The sequence below is a fragment of the Rhinolophus sinicus genome, linkage group LG05 (assembly GCF_036562045.2).
Source record: "Rhinolophus sinicus isolate RSC01 linkage group LG05, ASM3656204v1, whole genome shotgun sequence".
Lineage (NCBI taxonomy): Eukaryota > Metazoa > Chordata > Mammalia > Chiroptera > Rhinolophidae > Rhinolophus > Rhinolophus sinicus.
The window spans coordinates 156355599-156373851 of NC_133755.1; the positions used below are offsets into that span (position 1 = coordinate 156355599).

The 18253-nt window shown below is 35.7% G+C and overlaps 1 protein-coding gene and 1 pseudogene across 1 annotated transcript; one reads left to right on the plus strand and one right to left on the minus strand.

Moving 5' to 3' along the window:
- Positions 1 to 4304: 4304 nt before the first annotated feature.
- On the plus strand, positions 4305 to 5765 carry LOC141571897 (trace amine-associated receptor 6-like; annotated as a pseudogene).
- Positions 5766 to 16873: 11108 nt separating this feature from the next.
- Positions 16874 to 17894, minus strand: LOC141571898 (trace amine-associated receptor 7a-like). The gene has a single exon (XM_074334004.1). It carries the CDS (start codon positions 17891 to 17893, stop codon positions 16874 to 16876), a length of 1020 nt encoding a protein of 339 aa, XP_074190105.1. The 5' UTR covers position 17894.
- Positions 17895 to 18253: the final 359 nt, after the last annotated feature.

Consider the following 18253-nt stretch of genomic DNA (forward strand, 5'->3'; position numbering starts at 1 on the left):
GATGAGAGATCAAAAGATACATAGAAAACAAATGAGAATGAAAATACATCTTACCAAAATTTTTGTAATGCAGCGAAAGCAGTTTTAAGAGGAAAATTTATATAATTACAGGCCTATCTCAAGAAACAAGAAAAATCCCAGATAAATAACCTCACATTACACCTTAAAAAACTAGAAAAAGAAGAACAAATGAAACCCAACGTCAGCAGAAGAAAGGAAATAATAAAACTAAAAGTAGAACTAAATGAAATAGAGAACAAAAAGACAACAGAAAAAATTAATGTGAGAAAGAGCTAGTTCTTTGGAAAGATTAATAAAATTAACAGACCCTTGGCTAGGCGCACTAAGATTAAAAAGAGAAAAGACACTGATAAACAAAATCAGAAGTGAAAGAGGGGAAGTTATCACGGATGCCACAGAAATACGAAGGATCATCCAAGAATACCATGAAGGACTATATGCCACCAAATTTGATAACCTAGAAGAAATGGACACATTCTCAGAAACACATAGCCTTCCTAGGCTGAATCACGAAGAATTGCAAAATCCAATAGACCGATCACCAGTAAGGAAATTGAATCAGTCATCCAAAATCTTCCAAAAGCAAAAGTCCGGGACCAGATGGCTTCACTAGTGAATTCTACCAAACGTTCAAAGAGGATCTAATACCAATCCTACTCAAACTCTTCCAAAAAATTGAAGAAGAGACAATACTCTCCTATTCGTTTTATGAGGCCAACATTACCCTGATACCAAAACCTGGTAAGGATAACACAAAAAAAGAAAACTACAGACCAATATCTCTGATGAATACAGATGCAAACCCTAAACAAAATTCTAGAAAATCAAATGCAACAATGCATTAAAAAGATTATTCATCATGACTAAGTGGGGTTCATCCCAGGGGCACAAGGATGGTTCAACATATGCAAATCCATCAATGTGATACATCACATAAACAAAGTAAAGGACAAAAATCATATGATTATATCAGTTGATGTAGAAAAAGCATTTCACAAGATACAACATCCAAGCCCTCAGCTAATCTCATAATTAATGGTGAAAAACTGAAGCCCGTTGCTTTACGTTCAGGAACATGACAGGGCTGTCCCCTATCACCTCTGCTTTTCAACACAGCGTTGAAAGTCCTTGCCAGAGCAATCAGGCAAGAGAAAGAAATAAAAGGCATCCAAATTGGGAATGAAGAAGTTAAATTGTCACTCTTTGCAGATGATATGATGCTGTATGTAGAAAACCCTAAAGACTCCAACAAAAAGCTATTAAAAACAATAAATGAATACAGTGAAGTTGCCAGCTACAAAATCAACGCACAAAAGTTCAATTCATTCCTATATACTAACAATGAAATCTCAGAAAAATAAATAAAAAAAATTCCTTTTGCAATTGCAACAAAAATAACAAAATGCCTAGGAATAAACTTATCGAAGGATGTGAAAGACCTATATGCTGAAAACTATAAGACATTTTTAAAAGAAGACACAAAGAAATGGAAAGACATTTCGTGCTCATGGATTGGAAGAATCAACATAGTTAAAATGGCTATATTATCCAAGGCAATATACAGATTTAATGCAATCCCCATCAAAATCCCAATGGCATTTTTTAAAGAAATAGAGGAAAAAATCATCAGATTTGTATGGGACCACAAAAGACCCCAAATAGCCAAAACAATATTGAGAACAATAGGAACTAGGGTGATTGCTGCTAAGTTCTAACTTGCCATAACGAAATATCTTTTGGAATTCTGGATATGTTTGACTTGCTGAACTTTATTGTTGTTTTTTTCTCTGAAGTTATAAATTTAAATTCATTAAAATTATCAATATCATCAGTTAAATACACTCATTTTAAATCCCAGACATCATCTTTGACAATGAGATTGCTTGCCGAAGGAGACTGTTTTTCAGCTAGAAAAATGTGACTGTCATTTCGGAGTTTATTCACCCTGCTCAATACTTTCCCTTATGTTTACTCAGGACAGTCCATGAACAACAGTATGCGTCATCAGGAGGATCTGGTTAGCTCCAATCTGAACAAAACACATCAATATTTTGGCTATTCAATGAGCTCTCTTTACTAAATTTAACAACCTTCACCGTGTTTTGTTTGTTTGTTTGTTTGTTTGTTTTTTAACATTTCTATGAGATACAGCAGAATGATTTCTAGAGATGCCAAGTAGAATTCCTATTGGTGCTGATTTCTAAGCACAAGTGTTACTATTAGTAGCTTTTAACAATATTTTAATAGCTTTGTTATGTTTTCTAGCCATATCTGTTGGCCACATTACACCTAATTCCTTTTTTATTTTTCCAGTTTAATATTCACCAATGACACATTTTTTCCAGTTTTGTGAATATATCTGATCAAGTGCGTGTGAAGTTAAACCACACACACACACACACACACACACACACACACACTCCTTGTCATCTTGCATAAACTAGAAAAGTGAATAACTTATAGTATCCATGTTCTTTTTGGGATGGATCTTAAGCTCTTTTCTGGTTTTAATCACATGAGAAGCACGGCTTTGGAAGTTTCTGCAATAGTGCAGATTTGACTAGAATTAGTATTATCCCAAAGAGTTGTAAACTTTATCAGCTGATTTAACCTTAAAAATCATATGGATTATATCTATTCATGTTAGAAGAGTAATTTTTCAACATCTGTGTGAGCCATTTTCTCTTTTGTCAAACCATAAGCAACTAAATCTCATTAAAAATCTGTAGAGCAAGTAAGACATTGAGCAATACTTTTTTTTGTCCTTTGTTTTCATTTAAAAATGATTGAAGGGCTGTTGAGAAGTCCAGCATGCTGTGTTTCTAAGTGTCCTGTTAGTTTTGAAGGTGTCATTACAAATAATATATTGGAGTTTGCCACTTTGATTGGATTTTACACACAGAAAAAATATTTTAGATAATCTGCCTTATAAAGTCATGTAGTCTTTTTTTTTTTAGAATGCACCTCATTCTAAATGACATTGAAACTGACTCTTAGCGTCAATATTTTTCTCAATATTTTCAGTTCCAGATATCTGGAGCTTGAACTTGGGTATTCCTCTAATTTTCACTTCATCTTTTCTAATAGTAAGGAGAAATCCCACTAAAGGGAAATGAAATGCATGATAATGTAATTAAATGCATACTTGATGCAAAGCTGGAACATATCTCACTTCATAAGGTCCTTTTAGAAAGATGCTTTATAATAAATATGAATAATGTTAACATAAAATATAGATTCTATTAATTGTCCCATAATGGTGATGGTCATATTCACGTCAGAAAATCAAATGATGTTTACTAGCAGAAGAGAGAATGATTTGTATTAGTCTAATGATATTCGTCATAGCCTTCCACTAGCTCTCTTAATTTTATTTATAGCAATTAGATGCAGTATTTCCAATAATATTCACAATTCTTAATAAAATCCAGTGACATGTTATCGTATTTTCTTTTCTCCTCTACTCTGTTCTGTCCTATCCTGTCCTATCCTATCTTATCCCATTCTCTAGTCTCCTCTATTCTACTTTTTTTTTTTTTTTAATTAAGTCTGGCTGTGACCCATTAGCTTACTTCATAATCTACTAATGCATTGTGTCTTACCAGTAGGTTGAATAATGCTGACATAGATAATAAATAATGCAAACAAATATGAGAAGTTCAGAGAGTGGTAGAGCTATAGAAAATATATAAATGAATAATGGAATGGAATTAAGAGGTGACGGGGTAGGGGTTAATTTTGCCAGGGTGGTCAGGGAAGGCTTCTTGGAGGAGGTGATGTTGACTTGTGCTCTGCATAGTTTAGACTACTGATATGACTCTGTTCTTTAGCACTTATGGATAGTTTGAACTATATTATTTGAAATGCGCATACCATTTCCTAGTTGTTTTGCGTATAGTTGGTGAATCCCCAGCTATACTGCAACTTCCTGCAAGAAAAGTCTTTTTTTCCCACTTAATAAAGTTTTACCCAAGCAAAAAAAAAAAGGTGACTTCTCCAATAGGGGATGATATTATATGTGATTATCCTTTGCAAGAAACAACAACTTCGCAGGTGTAAAGAACCAGGTATTTAAATTAAATTATTTCAATTATTCAGATGATGTGTCTTCTGGCTTGATGAAAATTCATAGTAGATTTGCTTGGAGTTAACCATCTGTGAGTGTCAGACATATTTACAGAAATAATCTCATGAATTAAAAACAGAAATAACAATTTTCTGAGTTTTTGAATTTCTTTTATCTCTGTAACTAAAATAGGAAAACTATCTAACCTGAGGCAATATGCAAAAGGAGTTGCCCAAACATGCAGCTTGATTTTTTGTTTTGTTTTTTAATTTTCAGAATTGATGACTATTATTCCCTATCACAAGGAGAAGCAGGAACACAGCAAGAACCATGACCAGCAATCTTTCCCAGCCTGATTTTTGCTATGAGTACTTGAATGGATCTTCTATCAAAACTCCCTACTCGCCGGACCCCGCCTGATTCTCTACACAGTGTTTGCCTCTGGGGCTGTGCTGGCCGTGTTTGGAAACCTCCTGGTGATGACTTCAATCCTTCACTTCAAGCAGTTACACTCTCCAACCAATCTCCTCATCGCCTCCCTGGCCTGTGCTGACTTTCTGGTGGGGGTGACCGTGATGCCCTTCAGCATGGTCAGGTCGGTGGAGAGCTGCTGGTACTTTGGGCGAAGCGTCTGTACTTTCCACACGTGCTGTGATGTGGCATTTTGTTACTCTTCTCTCTTCCATTTGTGCTTCATCTCCATCGACAGGTACATTACTGTTACTGACCCTCTGGTCTATCCTACCAAGGTCACGGTGTCTGTGTCAGGGATATGTGTCAGCATTTCCTGGATCCTGTCCCTTGCGTACAGCGGAGCCGTGTTCTATACAGGTGCCAATGACGATGGGCTGGAGGAATTATCTAGTGCCCTCAACTGTATAGGGGGTTGTCAAGTTGTTGTAAATCAAGACTGGGTGTTGATAGATTTTTTTGTTATTTTTCATACCTGCCCTTCTTATGATCATTCTCTATAGTAAGATTTTTCTTGTCGTTAAACAACAAGCTATAAAAATTTAAAATACTTGTAGCACAGCAGAATCATTCTCAGAGAGTTACAAAGCCAGAGTGGCCGAGAGAGAGAAAAGCAGCTAAGACCCTGGGGGTCACAGTGGTAGTATTTATGATCTCCTGATTACCATATGCAATCGATATGCTAATTGATGCTTTTATGGACTACATAACCCCTGCCTATATTTATGAGATTTGCTGCAGGTGTGCTTATTATAACTCAGCCATTAACCCTTTGATTTATGCTTTATTTTACCCATGGTTTCGGAAAGCCATAAAACTTACTGTGAATGGTCAGGTTTTCAAGGACAATTCATCATCTGTGAATTGGTTCTCTGAACAAATATAAGCAATTGGATTGAGGAAGTCGAAGATATTTTTACATTTTCCATTTGAAATAAGTTTTTGAAAATCAAGTAAGACTATTAGAGAAGAGAAAAAAATTGCTCTTCAAACTTAATAGGATAACTCCATGTTTTCCAGTTATATTAAGATGTGTACTTCTTTGTCACCTCTCCAAAAATGTTTATTTGATGAATAAATGTTAAATCCTATTTGTTAAGTGTGGCAGAGCTCACCATACCCTGCTCCCTGCAGACACTTCCTTCCCTCCCTTTTCTTTTTCATTCCATTGACTCTTCCCTTAGGAACCTGAAAGCATGTTTGTTTTCTTTCAATCCTTTCTCCTTTCCTTACAAAGTTTTATACTCACTGTCAACTTGTCAAAAAAATTCTCTGTGATTGACTTCATGGGGCTATTGCTTTGTGCGTGTGCATCTTTTTGTTTTGGGTATTTTGTGCTTTGCTTATTTTCTCAAGGGAAACTTTTGGGTAGCAGTAAATCTATTGTACTTAATGTATACATGGTGTTGATTCCAGGAAATTGCTTAAGCGTGTCCTGGATTTTGTCCCTTGCATACAGTCACCCATGAGGATGGGATGGAGGAATTGACCTCTACTTCATGGGTAGTATCAACTTCTTATAAATCAAATTGGATATTGATAGAATTTCTATTATTTTCACATCCGTCTTTGTTAAGATGATTTTGTACAGTAATACCTGGGGCTAGAAAACAAATGAAAAAGATTAGTAGAAAGTAGAAATGTTATCAAGGAAATGCAAGACCAGGGTGCCTAAGAGAGAGAGAAAAGCAGCTAAAACCTGGGGTATCACAGTTAGTGTTTTTGATCTCATAGCTACCATATTTAATGGGTTCATTCATTAATTCACTCTTGAGTTTTATAACATCTCATATTTTATGAGATATTTTGCTGGTTCAGTAATTATAACTCTGCTCTAAATCACTTGATTGATGATTTTTTTTCACCCTTGGTTTAGAAGAGCAATAAAACTTATAAGTGCCCTGTAATAAAAGTCAGTTCATCAACTATAAATTTAATTTATAAATAAGCCTAAATTCCAAATAGATAATTTGAAAATTTGAAATTAATTGAAAATGTGATTGAAAATTTCCCAATAATTATATGAAATACAGTGCATGGTAATGAATCATTAAATTGGGGAGGAGAAATGGTACCTCGATTCCCTTTATGCTTTTACTTTCTTAGTTAAGTGAATGTGTTTAAGCATTTGATAGGAATATATTTACTAATAGTGGTGGACACAAAGTTCATATTTTCTAGTTTCCTCAAATGTGTGCTCTTCCCTGCTCTGTCAGTTGTTGATTATTTTCTTCTTCCAGGCCTCCTACATCTTTTTTGTCTTGCCTACCAAACTTAACCTTTTTCTCGTTTTCAGAGCTTTCCTGGTTCCATGTTCCCTGTGAAAGTCTTGTATTTCCTGTCTTTCTCTGGACTCAGTTAGCTTTGAATTCCTTTTTAGCTGCTTGTTTCTGAGGTTCGGTCTTTCTGAGGCTCCTGTAGATGTCTAGTCCATATACGTCATCTGTTTTGACTCAAGACAAGACACATATTTTATATTTTGCATGGTATTTTGTAATTGTGGAAATAACCATGAGAAAATGCTACAATTTCAGCAGTAGTGATTGTCTTTTTACATGAGGTGTGCTGTTTTACCTACCAGTCATGATGGAGGGAAATTTTCTGCCATTTTTTTTTTTATAAACACTATCCAAAGTTTATACATTATCCATGATAAAAATAAAAATGATTGGAAGTTATGGGGAAAGAATGGTTTATATAAGAAATCTTGATATGACATATAACTTTTTGGAACAATAATGTAAGGCATCTTGCTTCATGTATTTCACAAAATCAAAACTGCTTTCTTCCAGTTTATGGAATAAATTAGATGATGTTAAAAAAATAGAGAAAATGTAGCTTTTGTAATATTTCATTGGTGGAACAAAAAATCCATGTAGATTCATGCACTCAATTTAAATTTTTTGAAACTTCAAAAGAAAACAAAGCCAGGTTTAAGAAAAAAACCATTGGCAGTATATATGATGAAAAAGGGTTAATGGATTTAAAACTTAAAATCTTTTTAAAAAATAGTAAGGCAGAGACAAACATTCCACTAAACAAATGAATAGGCAATTTTACAGAGGAAACATATAAATGGTTAATAAATACATTAAGATGCCAATTGTACAAATAATTTTAAAATGTAATGGAGTTTTATATATCAAATTGGCAAATATTAGAATGATCAATAATATCTGATGTTAATTAGCATGTGGAAAATTGAGGACTTTTGTAAGAGTTGAACCTGCTCATATACATCTAGGGAAAATATAATTTAGTTTCTCCTTTCTCAGGTGAATTAAAATATTTATATAAAAATTTAAATCATACCTGTCACAGTCCTCAGGTGAAGCCGGGTTCTAGGAGGTGCAAAGACCTAAACCGAAGGAAACATATTTCTAAAGTTATTTTTCAGTATTTATGCATTTTACTGTTGCTTTCAAATTCTAAGCCAGTTATGTGGAAATGCCAGTCTGGCAATGAGCTGCACTGTGGCAAACCTCTCATTGGTCAGAACTAGAAGAAAACTAACAATGATGGAACAAGTATTTCATAACAGAACATTTATTCAATTTAAAGAAATGGAACACTAGTCATCACATTTGTGCCTCCTGGGGTATAATTGAGACTCTTGGCCCACTGAATATGTCCGAAGATTTGGAACAGTCTGCACTTGGTGCTTTGCAAACAGAAAATAGCTGCACTATTTTATGTACTAGTGCACACAGACTTGCTCTAACTCTCCATTCCCAATGTTTTAAAACACTGGGGGTAGATTGCATAAGCGTCCATGAAATTTTGGAAGTTTAAAATCCCATAAAAATCCATTCTAATTCTAAATGTGATTCAAAATCACATCCAGTTTAGCACTTTTATCTTTCCTATTCTAGTCAGGGCTACATACACCTAGGCCTCAAGGTTCTTCTTGTAACCCCATCCACCTTGCACAGTAGAGCAGGAATGGAATAAGGAGAATATTAATAATGAGAGAAAGTTTTCTCATTCGGCCTGGTAATGCCATAGGCCTGATGGACAGTGCCCTGCATGTGGCAGGCGCCCAAATGTAGTCTCTGTCATGAGGTACATGGGTGACTCATTTTGGGAGAGCCTGCCCAGTGTCCAGTTCCCGATGTGCATGAGCCACTCCAGATGACCTCGTTCTACTTCTCTTTAGAGTCTCTCTATGAGTGGAAACCTTACAGGCTTTTGATTCTGAAGTCTCTTTGTCCAGGCAACCACACTATTGAACAGTGTGTTGGGAACATGATTCAAACTTCATTCCCTCTTTAGATCTGCCTATTTAATAATCTTGCTGACCTGCCCTGTGTTTACGTTGAGCAGAGGCAAGTAGACTAGGAGAGAGATGGCTGGGAGGAGAATTGGGCTGGCAGGGAGAGAAGCCCCTACTGTCACTGCTTCCAGTGGCAAAGATGCAGGAGTTTCATGGGCTACTAGACACGTGGGAGCCAGTCAGGCTCGGCCCTTCTGGCAGGTCTCCCAGTTCAGGGTGCACAAAGTTCTGTGACACATCCCACAGGGCTTGAGGAGGATGTTGGAAACATCAAACCAGTATTGATTGCAAGATCCAGACCCTGGGAATGAAAATGCCTCCTGCAGGGATGTCTGAAGAACCCAGATATGCTCTGCATGACAGGGACACTATGGGAGGGCTCACTATACAGAGGTCATGACCACCAAGTGAAGGTCACAAGGAGACCAAATTTGGTGTCAAATTATGCTGCTCAGTATCTTCTCCTCTCTCCTTTTCACTGTGGAATAGAGCAGAAAAGGAATAAAAATTCAGACATGCCTCTTCCCTACAACTAGGCTTTTAAGCTTAGACCACACTAGCTCTGGACACAGGGAGGGCAAGGATACTGAATTAGATATAGATTGTAGATCTAGTCCAGAGTAGACCAGAATGAAAATCTTTAACACTCAGAGTGACTGGACATCTGTCTGAGATCTCATGAAGGGATGATGATGGAAGAATTGCTAGAGCTCATTTGGAGAATGTGATTGTATAAAAATTAATTTTGTGTTTTTTCTCACCCTGATAAAATATCCCATAAAAAGTTAACGCACATTTCTAAAAAAATGCCTGTTAAACACAAATGAATTATGTGATAAATAGAATGAGAGTTGATTCAGTTATGCAACATTTTGAAGATTTCCTTGGACTGTTAATTAGATATATTGATAGTATGTTATCAACACCAACCACTGTTCATTTACAGTTTAACTCTTTGACCCTGCTTTGTGTTCAGGTACTTCTAGCCTCTCATGCCAAGAGACAAGAATACAAAACATTCTCACCTTTTCCGCTCAGTAACAAACTCCTGAGTTTGGGCACTGGAAAGACCACAGAGATGATTAATGCATCTTTTTCCCACCTCTATCATAATGAGGACTGTCCCACACTTTCAGACACTGGGGATATGGCTTATTTAATGGATTTTTATTTTAGAAATGTTTTAGAGAATTTAAAAACCTAAGGGTTGAGTGTAGATGATGTAAGGTAACCAAAGTTTGCCTCTACAGCCTGTCCTTGGTGTTAGAATCATAACCCCCTGAAAAACATGATCGCTGACTAATCTTGATCTTTATCTGATACAAATGCATTTACTCAAGATGGGCTTATGAGCAAGATATGAAGTCATTTATATGCAAGAATTTTAGAGGCTTTAAGAAGTGCCTCCGATTTACATCTCGCCTCAGCATGAGGCTACGTGCTCTTTATTGACTAATTCTAAATATGAAAATATAAAGTAACTTAGATTTCTAATAAGTTCAATAGTGTAACAAAAAAGGTGAAAAATATGGAGGACAATCCTCCTCTTTTCATAGACTGTAACTTATATTAATTTCTCTGTGTGGTTGATTTCTTGGACATCTGCTTCCATTGGATCACATCAGGTTTATTATCGTTCATTACTATTGCACTGTGTCTAATGGTTGGAGTCGAGCAGATGCTGCCCTGGTTTATTTTGAGAGGCATAATAGTGTTACCTGCTGAAATATCACCTTCGCTATTAAAAACACAAATGGGTCCGAATAGTGATTCCTAGAAATTTGGGTTTCAGAAATAATAAAATTGGATAAAAATCAGGGGACTAGCAAATAACCAACTTTTAACTTTACCAGCTAAGAACATCAAAAATAGCAGCAGCAGCAACTGTATGTACTTTGACAATATTTCATTAAAGTGTGGTTTAATATCTAAAGTATGGAAAAGACATTATTTAACAATAAAGGACAGTACTAGTCCTTCCATTTCTTCATGCTTTTCCTGAATAATTTGAAGAATACGTCCCACCATCCTACCATTCATTTTGAGAGATCGCCTTCATTTCTTAGAAGTAACTAATTAAACAATCATTTAGTCATTTTAAATACATTCTTAAATCTCCTTTATTTAACCTTTCATGATCAAGAATGCATTATTGGTGATGAATTCCTCATCAAAATGTGACCACTTGATTTCTAGGTCAATATTAAGCGTTGATATTTCAGAGCTCTGAAAACCATATGGCAAGATGTGGGCAATGACCAATCAGAATGGATGCTATTCTAAGAGGCAGAGGAGGACCTGGAGATGTTTCAGTTGCTGGATCATGAGGAACCATGGAGATTGGAGAGATGGAGCCAGGGGTAGGGTAACAAGGGTTTGTGTGGGTGCTAGAACAATAGCTATTTCCCAACTAGTATTGAAGCATTTCAACATTTTCCCAATTGGAATGGTTGAATTGGTGCATACCATCTGAAGATCAGCCCTGTCAAGATAACTGAGCACATAATTTTACTTACCTGATGTGAAGTCCCATTGAAATGACTTCCAAAGTATATCTGAAAAAAAATCAGATGGGATTAAATCGACTGAAAAACCAGAGTAGAAAAAATATATCCCAAAATACACACCACAGATGGCTATCAGACAGGTAAAAACTGTTCTCGTGAATAGAACTTGAAAGAAATTCTAAGTCCCAGAAAGAGCAATCAATGAGTAAAAGGAAGAAAATATTAAAAACAATTGCCCAGAAGTTTTCTTTGGGGTTAAAGAAAGGTCTAAATCTTCAAATTAAAAGTATCTACCATGTGCAAAGAAGACAATTAAAAAAACGCAGGCAACACATTCAGACAAATATAAAAAGACAATCTGAAAAAGCTCCTAGGACAGGTGCCAGAGGGAGGTAGTTCAAGCCAAAGGAGTGACCAGCATGCTGGCATCACACTTCTTAGCAGTACAGTAGGTCTCAGGAGGCAACAGAGAAATGCTTTAAAAGTTCACAGGGATCTTCTTTCCTTTTTTTTAATTTTTTTATTAGTTTCAGGTGTACAAAACAACATAGTGATTAGACATTTACACCACTGACAAAGTGATAACCCCAACAACTCAGGGATTTTTTTAAAACCCAGAATTCTATTCTAATTGTAGCTAAAATTATAATTGAAATACTATATAAATCTCTCTAAGCTAATGGAGAAATATATATGGCTATGTATTTGAATATATAGAAGCAGGCAAGGCAGATCTAATGGAAGAGAGTTGGAGAGATGAGTAATCCTCAGAAAGGGGAGGTTGCACGGTGACCAGATATTGGAGAAGACGAGGGTGATCCAGGCCCTGTGGACAGCTGGACACCGCTGGAGTGTGGCCAGACCCATACATGAATTCATGAGGTTCTGGTGGTCTGACCTTGCTCAGGTTACTTAAGCTGCAGCTTGCATCTAAAAAAGGATGGCTTAGATTTGATTATTTTAAAGGTAATTTTCAGTTTGAATATTTTGTGAGTCTATCATCACAGTCTAATTAATGGGTAGTAAGGGGAATGTGGAAAACATAACACTTTCTGTTTGATAATTTTTGTGTCCTTTGAATTCAACTACCACTGTCCTACAGTTAGAGAGGGAGGCTCTTTCCAGAGGACGATTCAGAACACTCATTTCCATGAATGGTCAGAAACATTCACCACAAATCAACACATGCGGTGTCTGCAACATTGATAATAACTACTTGGATGCATAAAAAATGATTCATGCTGATTCATATTTTCTTAATATGACAATGCACATTTTATATAAACTTATTAAGGTATTTCCACAATGAAACAAAATATACACCTATTTGTTCAGTAAATATTTATTGATTATTCTTTATTTCCAAGTATAGTGCAAGGTTTCTGCTGGCACTATAAAAATGAAAAGAAAGGACATTGTCCTGAATAACACAGTTTTGGGGGAAAACAAATACGCACAGCAAATCATTAGAAAGCAGATAGTAATGTCACAGACACAATGAACATAGTGGTCCCTAAGAAAGGATGCATAGAAATCCATCTATTGTCTCCATTGTTTTAATCTTTACACATGGAAAAAATATAAAGGGAAACATTAGGTCCTGTTAAATACCTGAGCTATTAAGGGTGCATAAAATTTGCAAACATAATTATATTGTAATCTATAATAATGAACTAATAAAATCCTTAGGATAAAGCTAGATGAAATTTCTAATCTCTCAACAATGCTTAGATGAGATGAAGTGATTTGTGTGGAGAAAAGGCACAAAGGAACCAAATAAGTAAAAACTATAAAACAATAAGATCATGATTTTGCTAGATGTTAAGACCAACTCTGCTTTAGTAATGAAGATACAGTTTATCTAAATGTCCTTCCATTCAGCCTCAGGAGAACAAAAATTCATACAATAAAACACGATTCCAATAATGAAAAGATGTGATGAGTAGAAAACCATACATTAAAATTTTATATCACAGCAAATTAATTACTCCCTCCAATGTCCCCATCTCCCCAAAGAACTTTGTTTATGATGGACTTTTCTTTATGATGCTTATTTTTTATTATTTTGCAGAAATATGTATAAAAACATGTATTCCAAATTGTTCTCAACCAGTTGAGTATGGAAGGTGGCCACATTCTCTTTTGTAAGGAGAGGAAGAAGTTAGTGGTTACTTCACTTACTCTCTGGCCCCTGGGTGTCCATATTGGTTCTATGGTTAAACAAAGTATACCACCAGGGGCATGTGACTCACTTCTTAATGCCTCAGGTTCCTCATTCTAAAATAGAAGTAATAATATTCCTTTGCTCATAAGGTTGTTGTGAAGATGAAGTGAGTTAATGCAGGTAAGACAATTCTATGCACAGAATGAGTGTCCCATCAACATAGATAAATATTTATCAGGTTTAAATTGTTTTTATTGTTATATCCTTTGGTTCCAGAACTCATGTATTACATACCATAAGCACTCAATAAATGTTCTTTGTAGCAAAGGCCAATAGATTGGTCCTCACACAACCAGAGTGGTTCACAGAAGAGTATAATGATGACAGTAGCTTGTGTCTTTTATAATGAAAGCTTTCAAATACTCATAAAAATAGACAGAATAGTATATTGATCTTGGAAAGAAAGTGATAGATGATTTGTCTAATATATTAGAAAGGTTATATTAAAAAAAGGAAAGATAAGAGTAAATGTATTAAACTAGATGTTAGAAATACTTATTTGAATCCAGAAGCTTTATCACATTCATCAGATTTCTTAAACACTTTCATTTTAGCTTCTTTGTCTTTAAAATGAGGCAGTATGAAAGAATAAGTGAACAAACTAATCAGAAACAGTTTTGGAGACAGAGGAAAAACTGGGGGTTGCTAGATGGGTGGGTGTGGGATAAGAGGGAAGGTCAGGGGTTTAGAAAATAGTCGGTAACCACAAGATGGCCACAGGGTTTTGAAAATTAATTTGGGGAACGTAATCAATAATGTAAAGATTTTGTAAGGTATCTGATGGACACGTGTCCCATATGGGAGACCATCTCAGGGGTGATGTAGATGCCTGATCTCTGCACTGTACATGTGAAGCTGAACAATAATGAATGCCAACTATAGTTTTATATATATATATACATGGTTACAGGAAGCAGAGTACAGCATTAGAATAGAGACAGTGGAAATGTAATGGCTCTGTGCGATGTCAGAGGGATAGTGGATAGGGAGAGGGGGGTTCACACTGTGTGAGGGATATAAATGATAAACGTCTAAGTATTGCTTTGTCTTGTGCCCCTGGAACTAATAAAATTTTTTAAAAAAATAAAAATAATTAAAAAATAAAATGAGGCAGTATGATTATTTGGTAGCTTGCAGAACAGGATTAGAAAGAGTTACTATAGTGAAACCACAAGAAGCAAAATAAATTGATGATATTCAATGTCGGAACTGAAGGATTGTGGGTAAAGTGACACTAAACAGTCTAGGGTGACTTTTGTCATCTGTGAATGGAAGGCAGTGTGGAGGTTCCTCAAAAAATTACGAATAGAATTGCCATATGACCCAGCAATCCCTCTCCTGGGTATCTACCCAAAAAATCAGAAAACATTTATACATAAAGATACGTATGCTCCAATGTTCACTGCAGCTTTGTTTACGGTGGCCAAGACATGGAAACAACCAAAATGTCCTTCGATAGATGAATGGATAAAGAAGTTGTGGTATATATACACAACGGAATAATATTCGGCGGTAAGAAAAGATGATATAGGAACATTTGTGACAACATGGATGGATCTTGAGAGTGTAATGCTGAGCGAAACAAGTCAGACAGAAAAAGCAGAGAACCATGTGATTTCACTGATATGTGGTATATAAACCAAAATCAACAAAAGAACAAGACAAACAAATGAGAAACAGAAACTCATAGACACAGACAATAGTTTAGTGGTTACAAAAGGGTAAGGGGGTTGGGGGGTGGGAGATGAGAGTAAGGGGGATCAAATATATGGTGATGGAAGGAGAACTGATTCTGGGTGGTGAACACACAATGGGATTCATAGATGATGTAATACAGAATTGTGCACCTGAAATCTATGTAATTTTACTAACAATTGTCACCCCAATAAATTTTAAAAAATAAATTATTAAAAAAAAGAGAAATGAAATAAAGACAAGAGTTTCTCCTAAGAACAGTATAATCAGAAATAACTCATTCTTAGAAGAGGCTTACCCATTCAAAGCATTTGTGTGATAATAATTAGAAATGATGTGCTAATAGATAATGCTTTATTACATCAGTTAGAAATTAAAGAAATACAGCAAGAATCTTTTTATATATATTCACTCCTGCCCCAAAACATGATAATCTGATTGTAAAATCTTGATGTCTTATTGCGACAAAACAAAATGTAGAATAGAATCAAGTAATTGATTTACATTGTTCATGAAACATACAGCACCCTTCAGTTTTACTAGCAAGAAAACTCTCTGAAATAACTGGCTTGGTTTATCCACTGTGAATTGCACAACTAATTCAGTTTCCTTTTTTGCTTTGGAACTAAGTTTATGGGTCATAAGGAAACACTACATTTTCAGGCCTCTGACTTGGCTTTATTTTATTTCCTTCATTTCAGTTTTCTTTCTTTTTTTGAACACTTTGTAAAATTATGCTTTTCTACATCCTTGAAGCCCCTGTAAATAATTTTGAAACAATGTGCGATTTAAGTGATAAAGAATAAATTGATTTCAAAATAAAGTAAAATAACGAATGACAAGATTAAAACCCTTGCTTTAAACATATGTTAACTGGTACCATTTCTGAACTCTAATATTATGAGCAGACTTACTCACCAGTAAGAAGCTCCCTGAATAAACGAATGTTATTACTTATGACACCAGTTACCTCTCTCATTGTAAATAACTAAGTTGATATTATACTTAATGTTCTATGTCTGGACTGATTGTATGTGACTCTGAAATCACATTTTTGGTTCTGCAAAGCTGAACACCAGACAGTGTAGATTCAGTCCTTTGCCCTCTCTGAGCAAGGAGACTCCATCTCTCTGAGTATCTCTTAGTTGCATTTAAAATTTAATAGAAAAAATATTACATAGGAACTGAGAAAAGATATAGCCAGGGATTGAACCAATATAAAGTAATAAAAGGCAGGATTATGATTTCATATATATAAAATCTTATTTATTATTTATTTTACATTTTTTCAAGAATACTACCAGGGAGGGGTTATTAAATAGAGAAGCGTAGTGAGAATCAGAGAACTGAGCAACCCAAGATCACAGTATTAAATGTCAGAGTACTGTAATTCAATCATTTCTGGCTATAAGGCTATGCTGTTTTCATTACAATCAGATTTTAATGCTATCTTTACCACAGAACGTTGAACTTGAATTTACGTGTTTGGGTCAAAATTGAAGCAGAATTCTATGCTTTTACCTAAGAAGATCTTGCACATTTATGATCAATATTTTTCTCCCCATTGTGAGTCCACTCAGAATCTATTTTCAATCGTCACAATATAAATACAGAAACTACTCAGAAAATAAACTTATTGTTGAGGAATTCTCTCTTAAGATTTGACCAGTGACAATCAGTTTGATGGCTTTTCGAAACCAAGGATAAAATACAGCATAGATCAAGGGGTTCATAGCTGAGTTATAGTAAGCAATCCAAACTAATATTTCATAAATATAGGTGGGTGTGATGAAACCTAGGAAGGCATCAATTATTGTACCAATCAAGTATGGTGACCATGAAATCAGAAATGTTACCACTGCGATGCCCAATGTTTTTGCGGCTTTTCTCTCCCTCTTGGCCACTCTGTCTTTGTAGCTGTCTGATGTTCTCACAGTCTTATTGCTCATACTTTCAATTTTTCTAGCCTGCTGTTTAGCAATGAGGTAAATCTTGAAGTAAACAGTCATCATCACAAGCGTGGGTATGAAAAATAATAGAAAATTTACCAATACCCAACTTTGATTCACTGCAACTTGACAACCTCCCACACAGGTGAGAGCACTTACTAGTTCCTCCAGCCCAGCTTCATTTGCTCCTGTGCCAAAAAGGGAAAAAGAATAAATAATGGAAAGGAGCCAGGAGAAGGCAATACATATGCCAGAAACAGAGGGTGTGAACCTGGTTGGGTAGACCAGAGGGTCAGTGATTGCGATGTATCTATCGAGAGAAATAAAACACAAGTGGTAGATAGAAGCATAACAGAATGACCCATCGAAACAAGAGTGAAATTTACAGTAAGTCTCCCCAAAGTACCAGCAGCTCTCCACAGACCTCACTGCACTGAAGGGCATCACAGTGACTCCCACCAAGAAGTCAGCACAGGCCAGGGAAGCGATGAGAAGATTGCCTGGAGAGTGCAGCTGCTTGAAATGAAGAACTGAAGTCATCACCAAGAAGTTTCCAAATACAGTCAGCAAAGAGCCAAAGCCAAACACCGTGTACAGAATCAGGCGGGGGCCTGGCGAGTAGGAAGTTTTGACACAGGATCCATTCACGTTCTCGTAGCAGAGCTGTGTAGCTACAGGAGCCGGCATATCACTGCCCATGATTCTCTGTTTTGATACCTGGAAAAGCTATCATCCTCTACGGCCAAACATGTCATTCCACATATGTCATTTTCAAAGTCCTTTAAAAATAGTGTGTACAATATGTCAGCAATTGCCAGTACATTTTGGCCCTAGTTCTCTGTAAGTACAAATTCTTATTTTCATATTTGGAAACTGACTCATAGCTTCATCTCAAAATAATTTACTTTGAACTGAATAAGCAGTTAATTTTATCATTACATAAAATTCTGTTTATTTAAATTGTAAAAATCTTTCTTTGCATTACCTACGATTTCTTATCTGAGAAGTGTTAGTCATCCAAGAGCTGTTATGATGCATATACGAAAT

What these genes read in the sequence shown, in the direction of transcription:
- LOC141571898 (XM_074334004.1), bottom strand. Translation starts at nt 17,893, where the DNA reads ATGCCGGCTCCTGTAGCTACACAGCTCTGCTACGAGAACGTGAATGGA.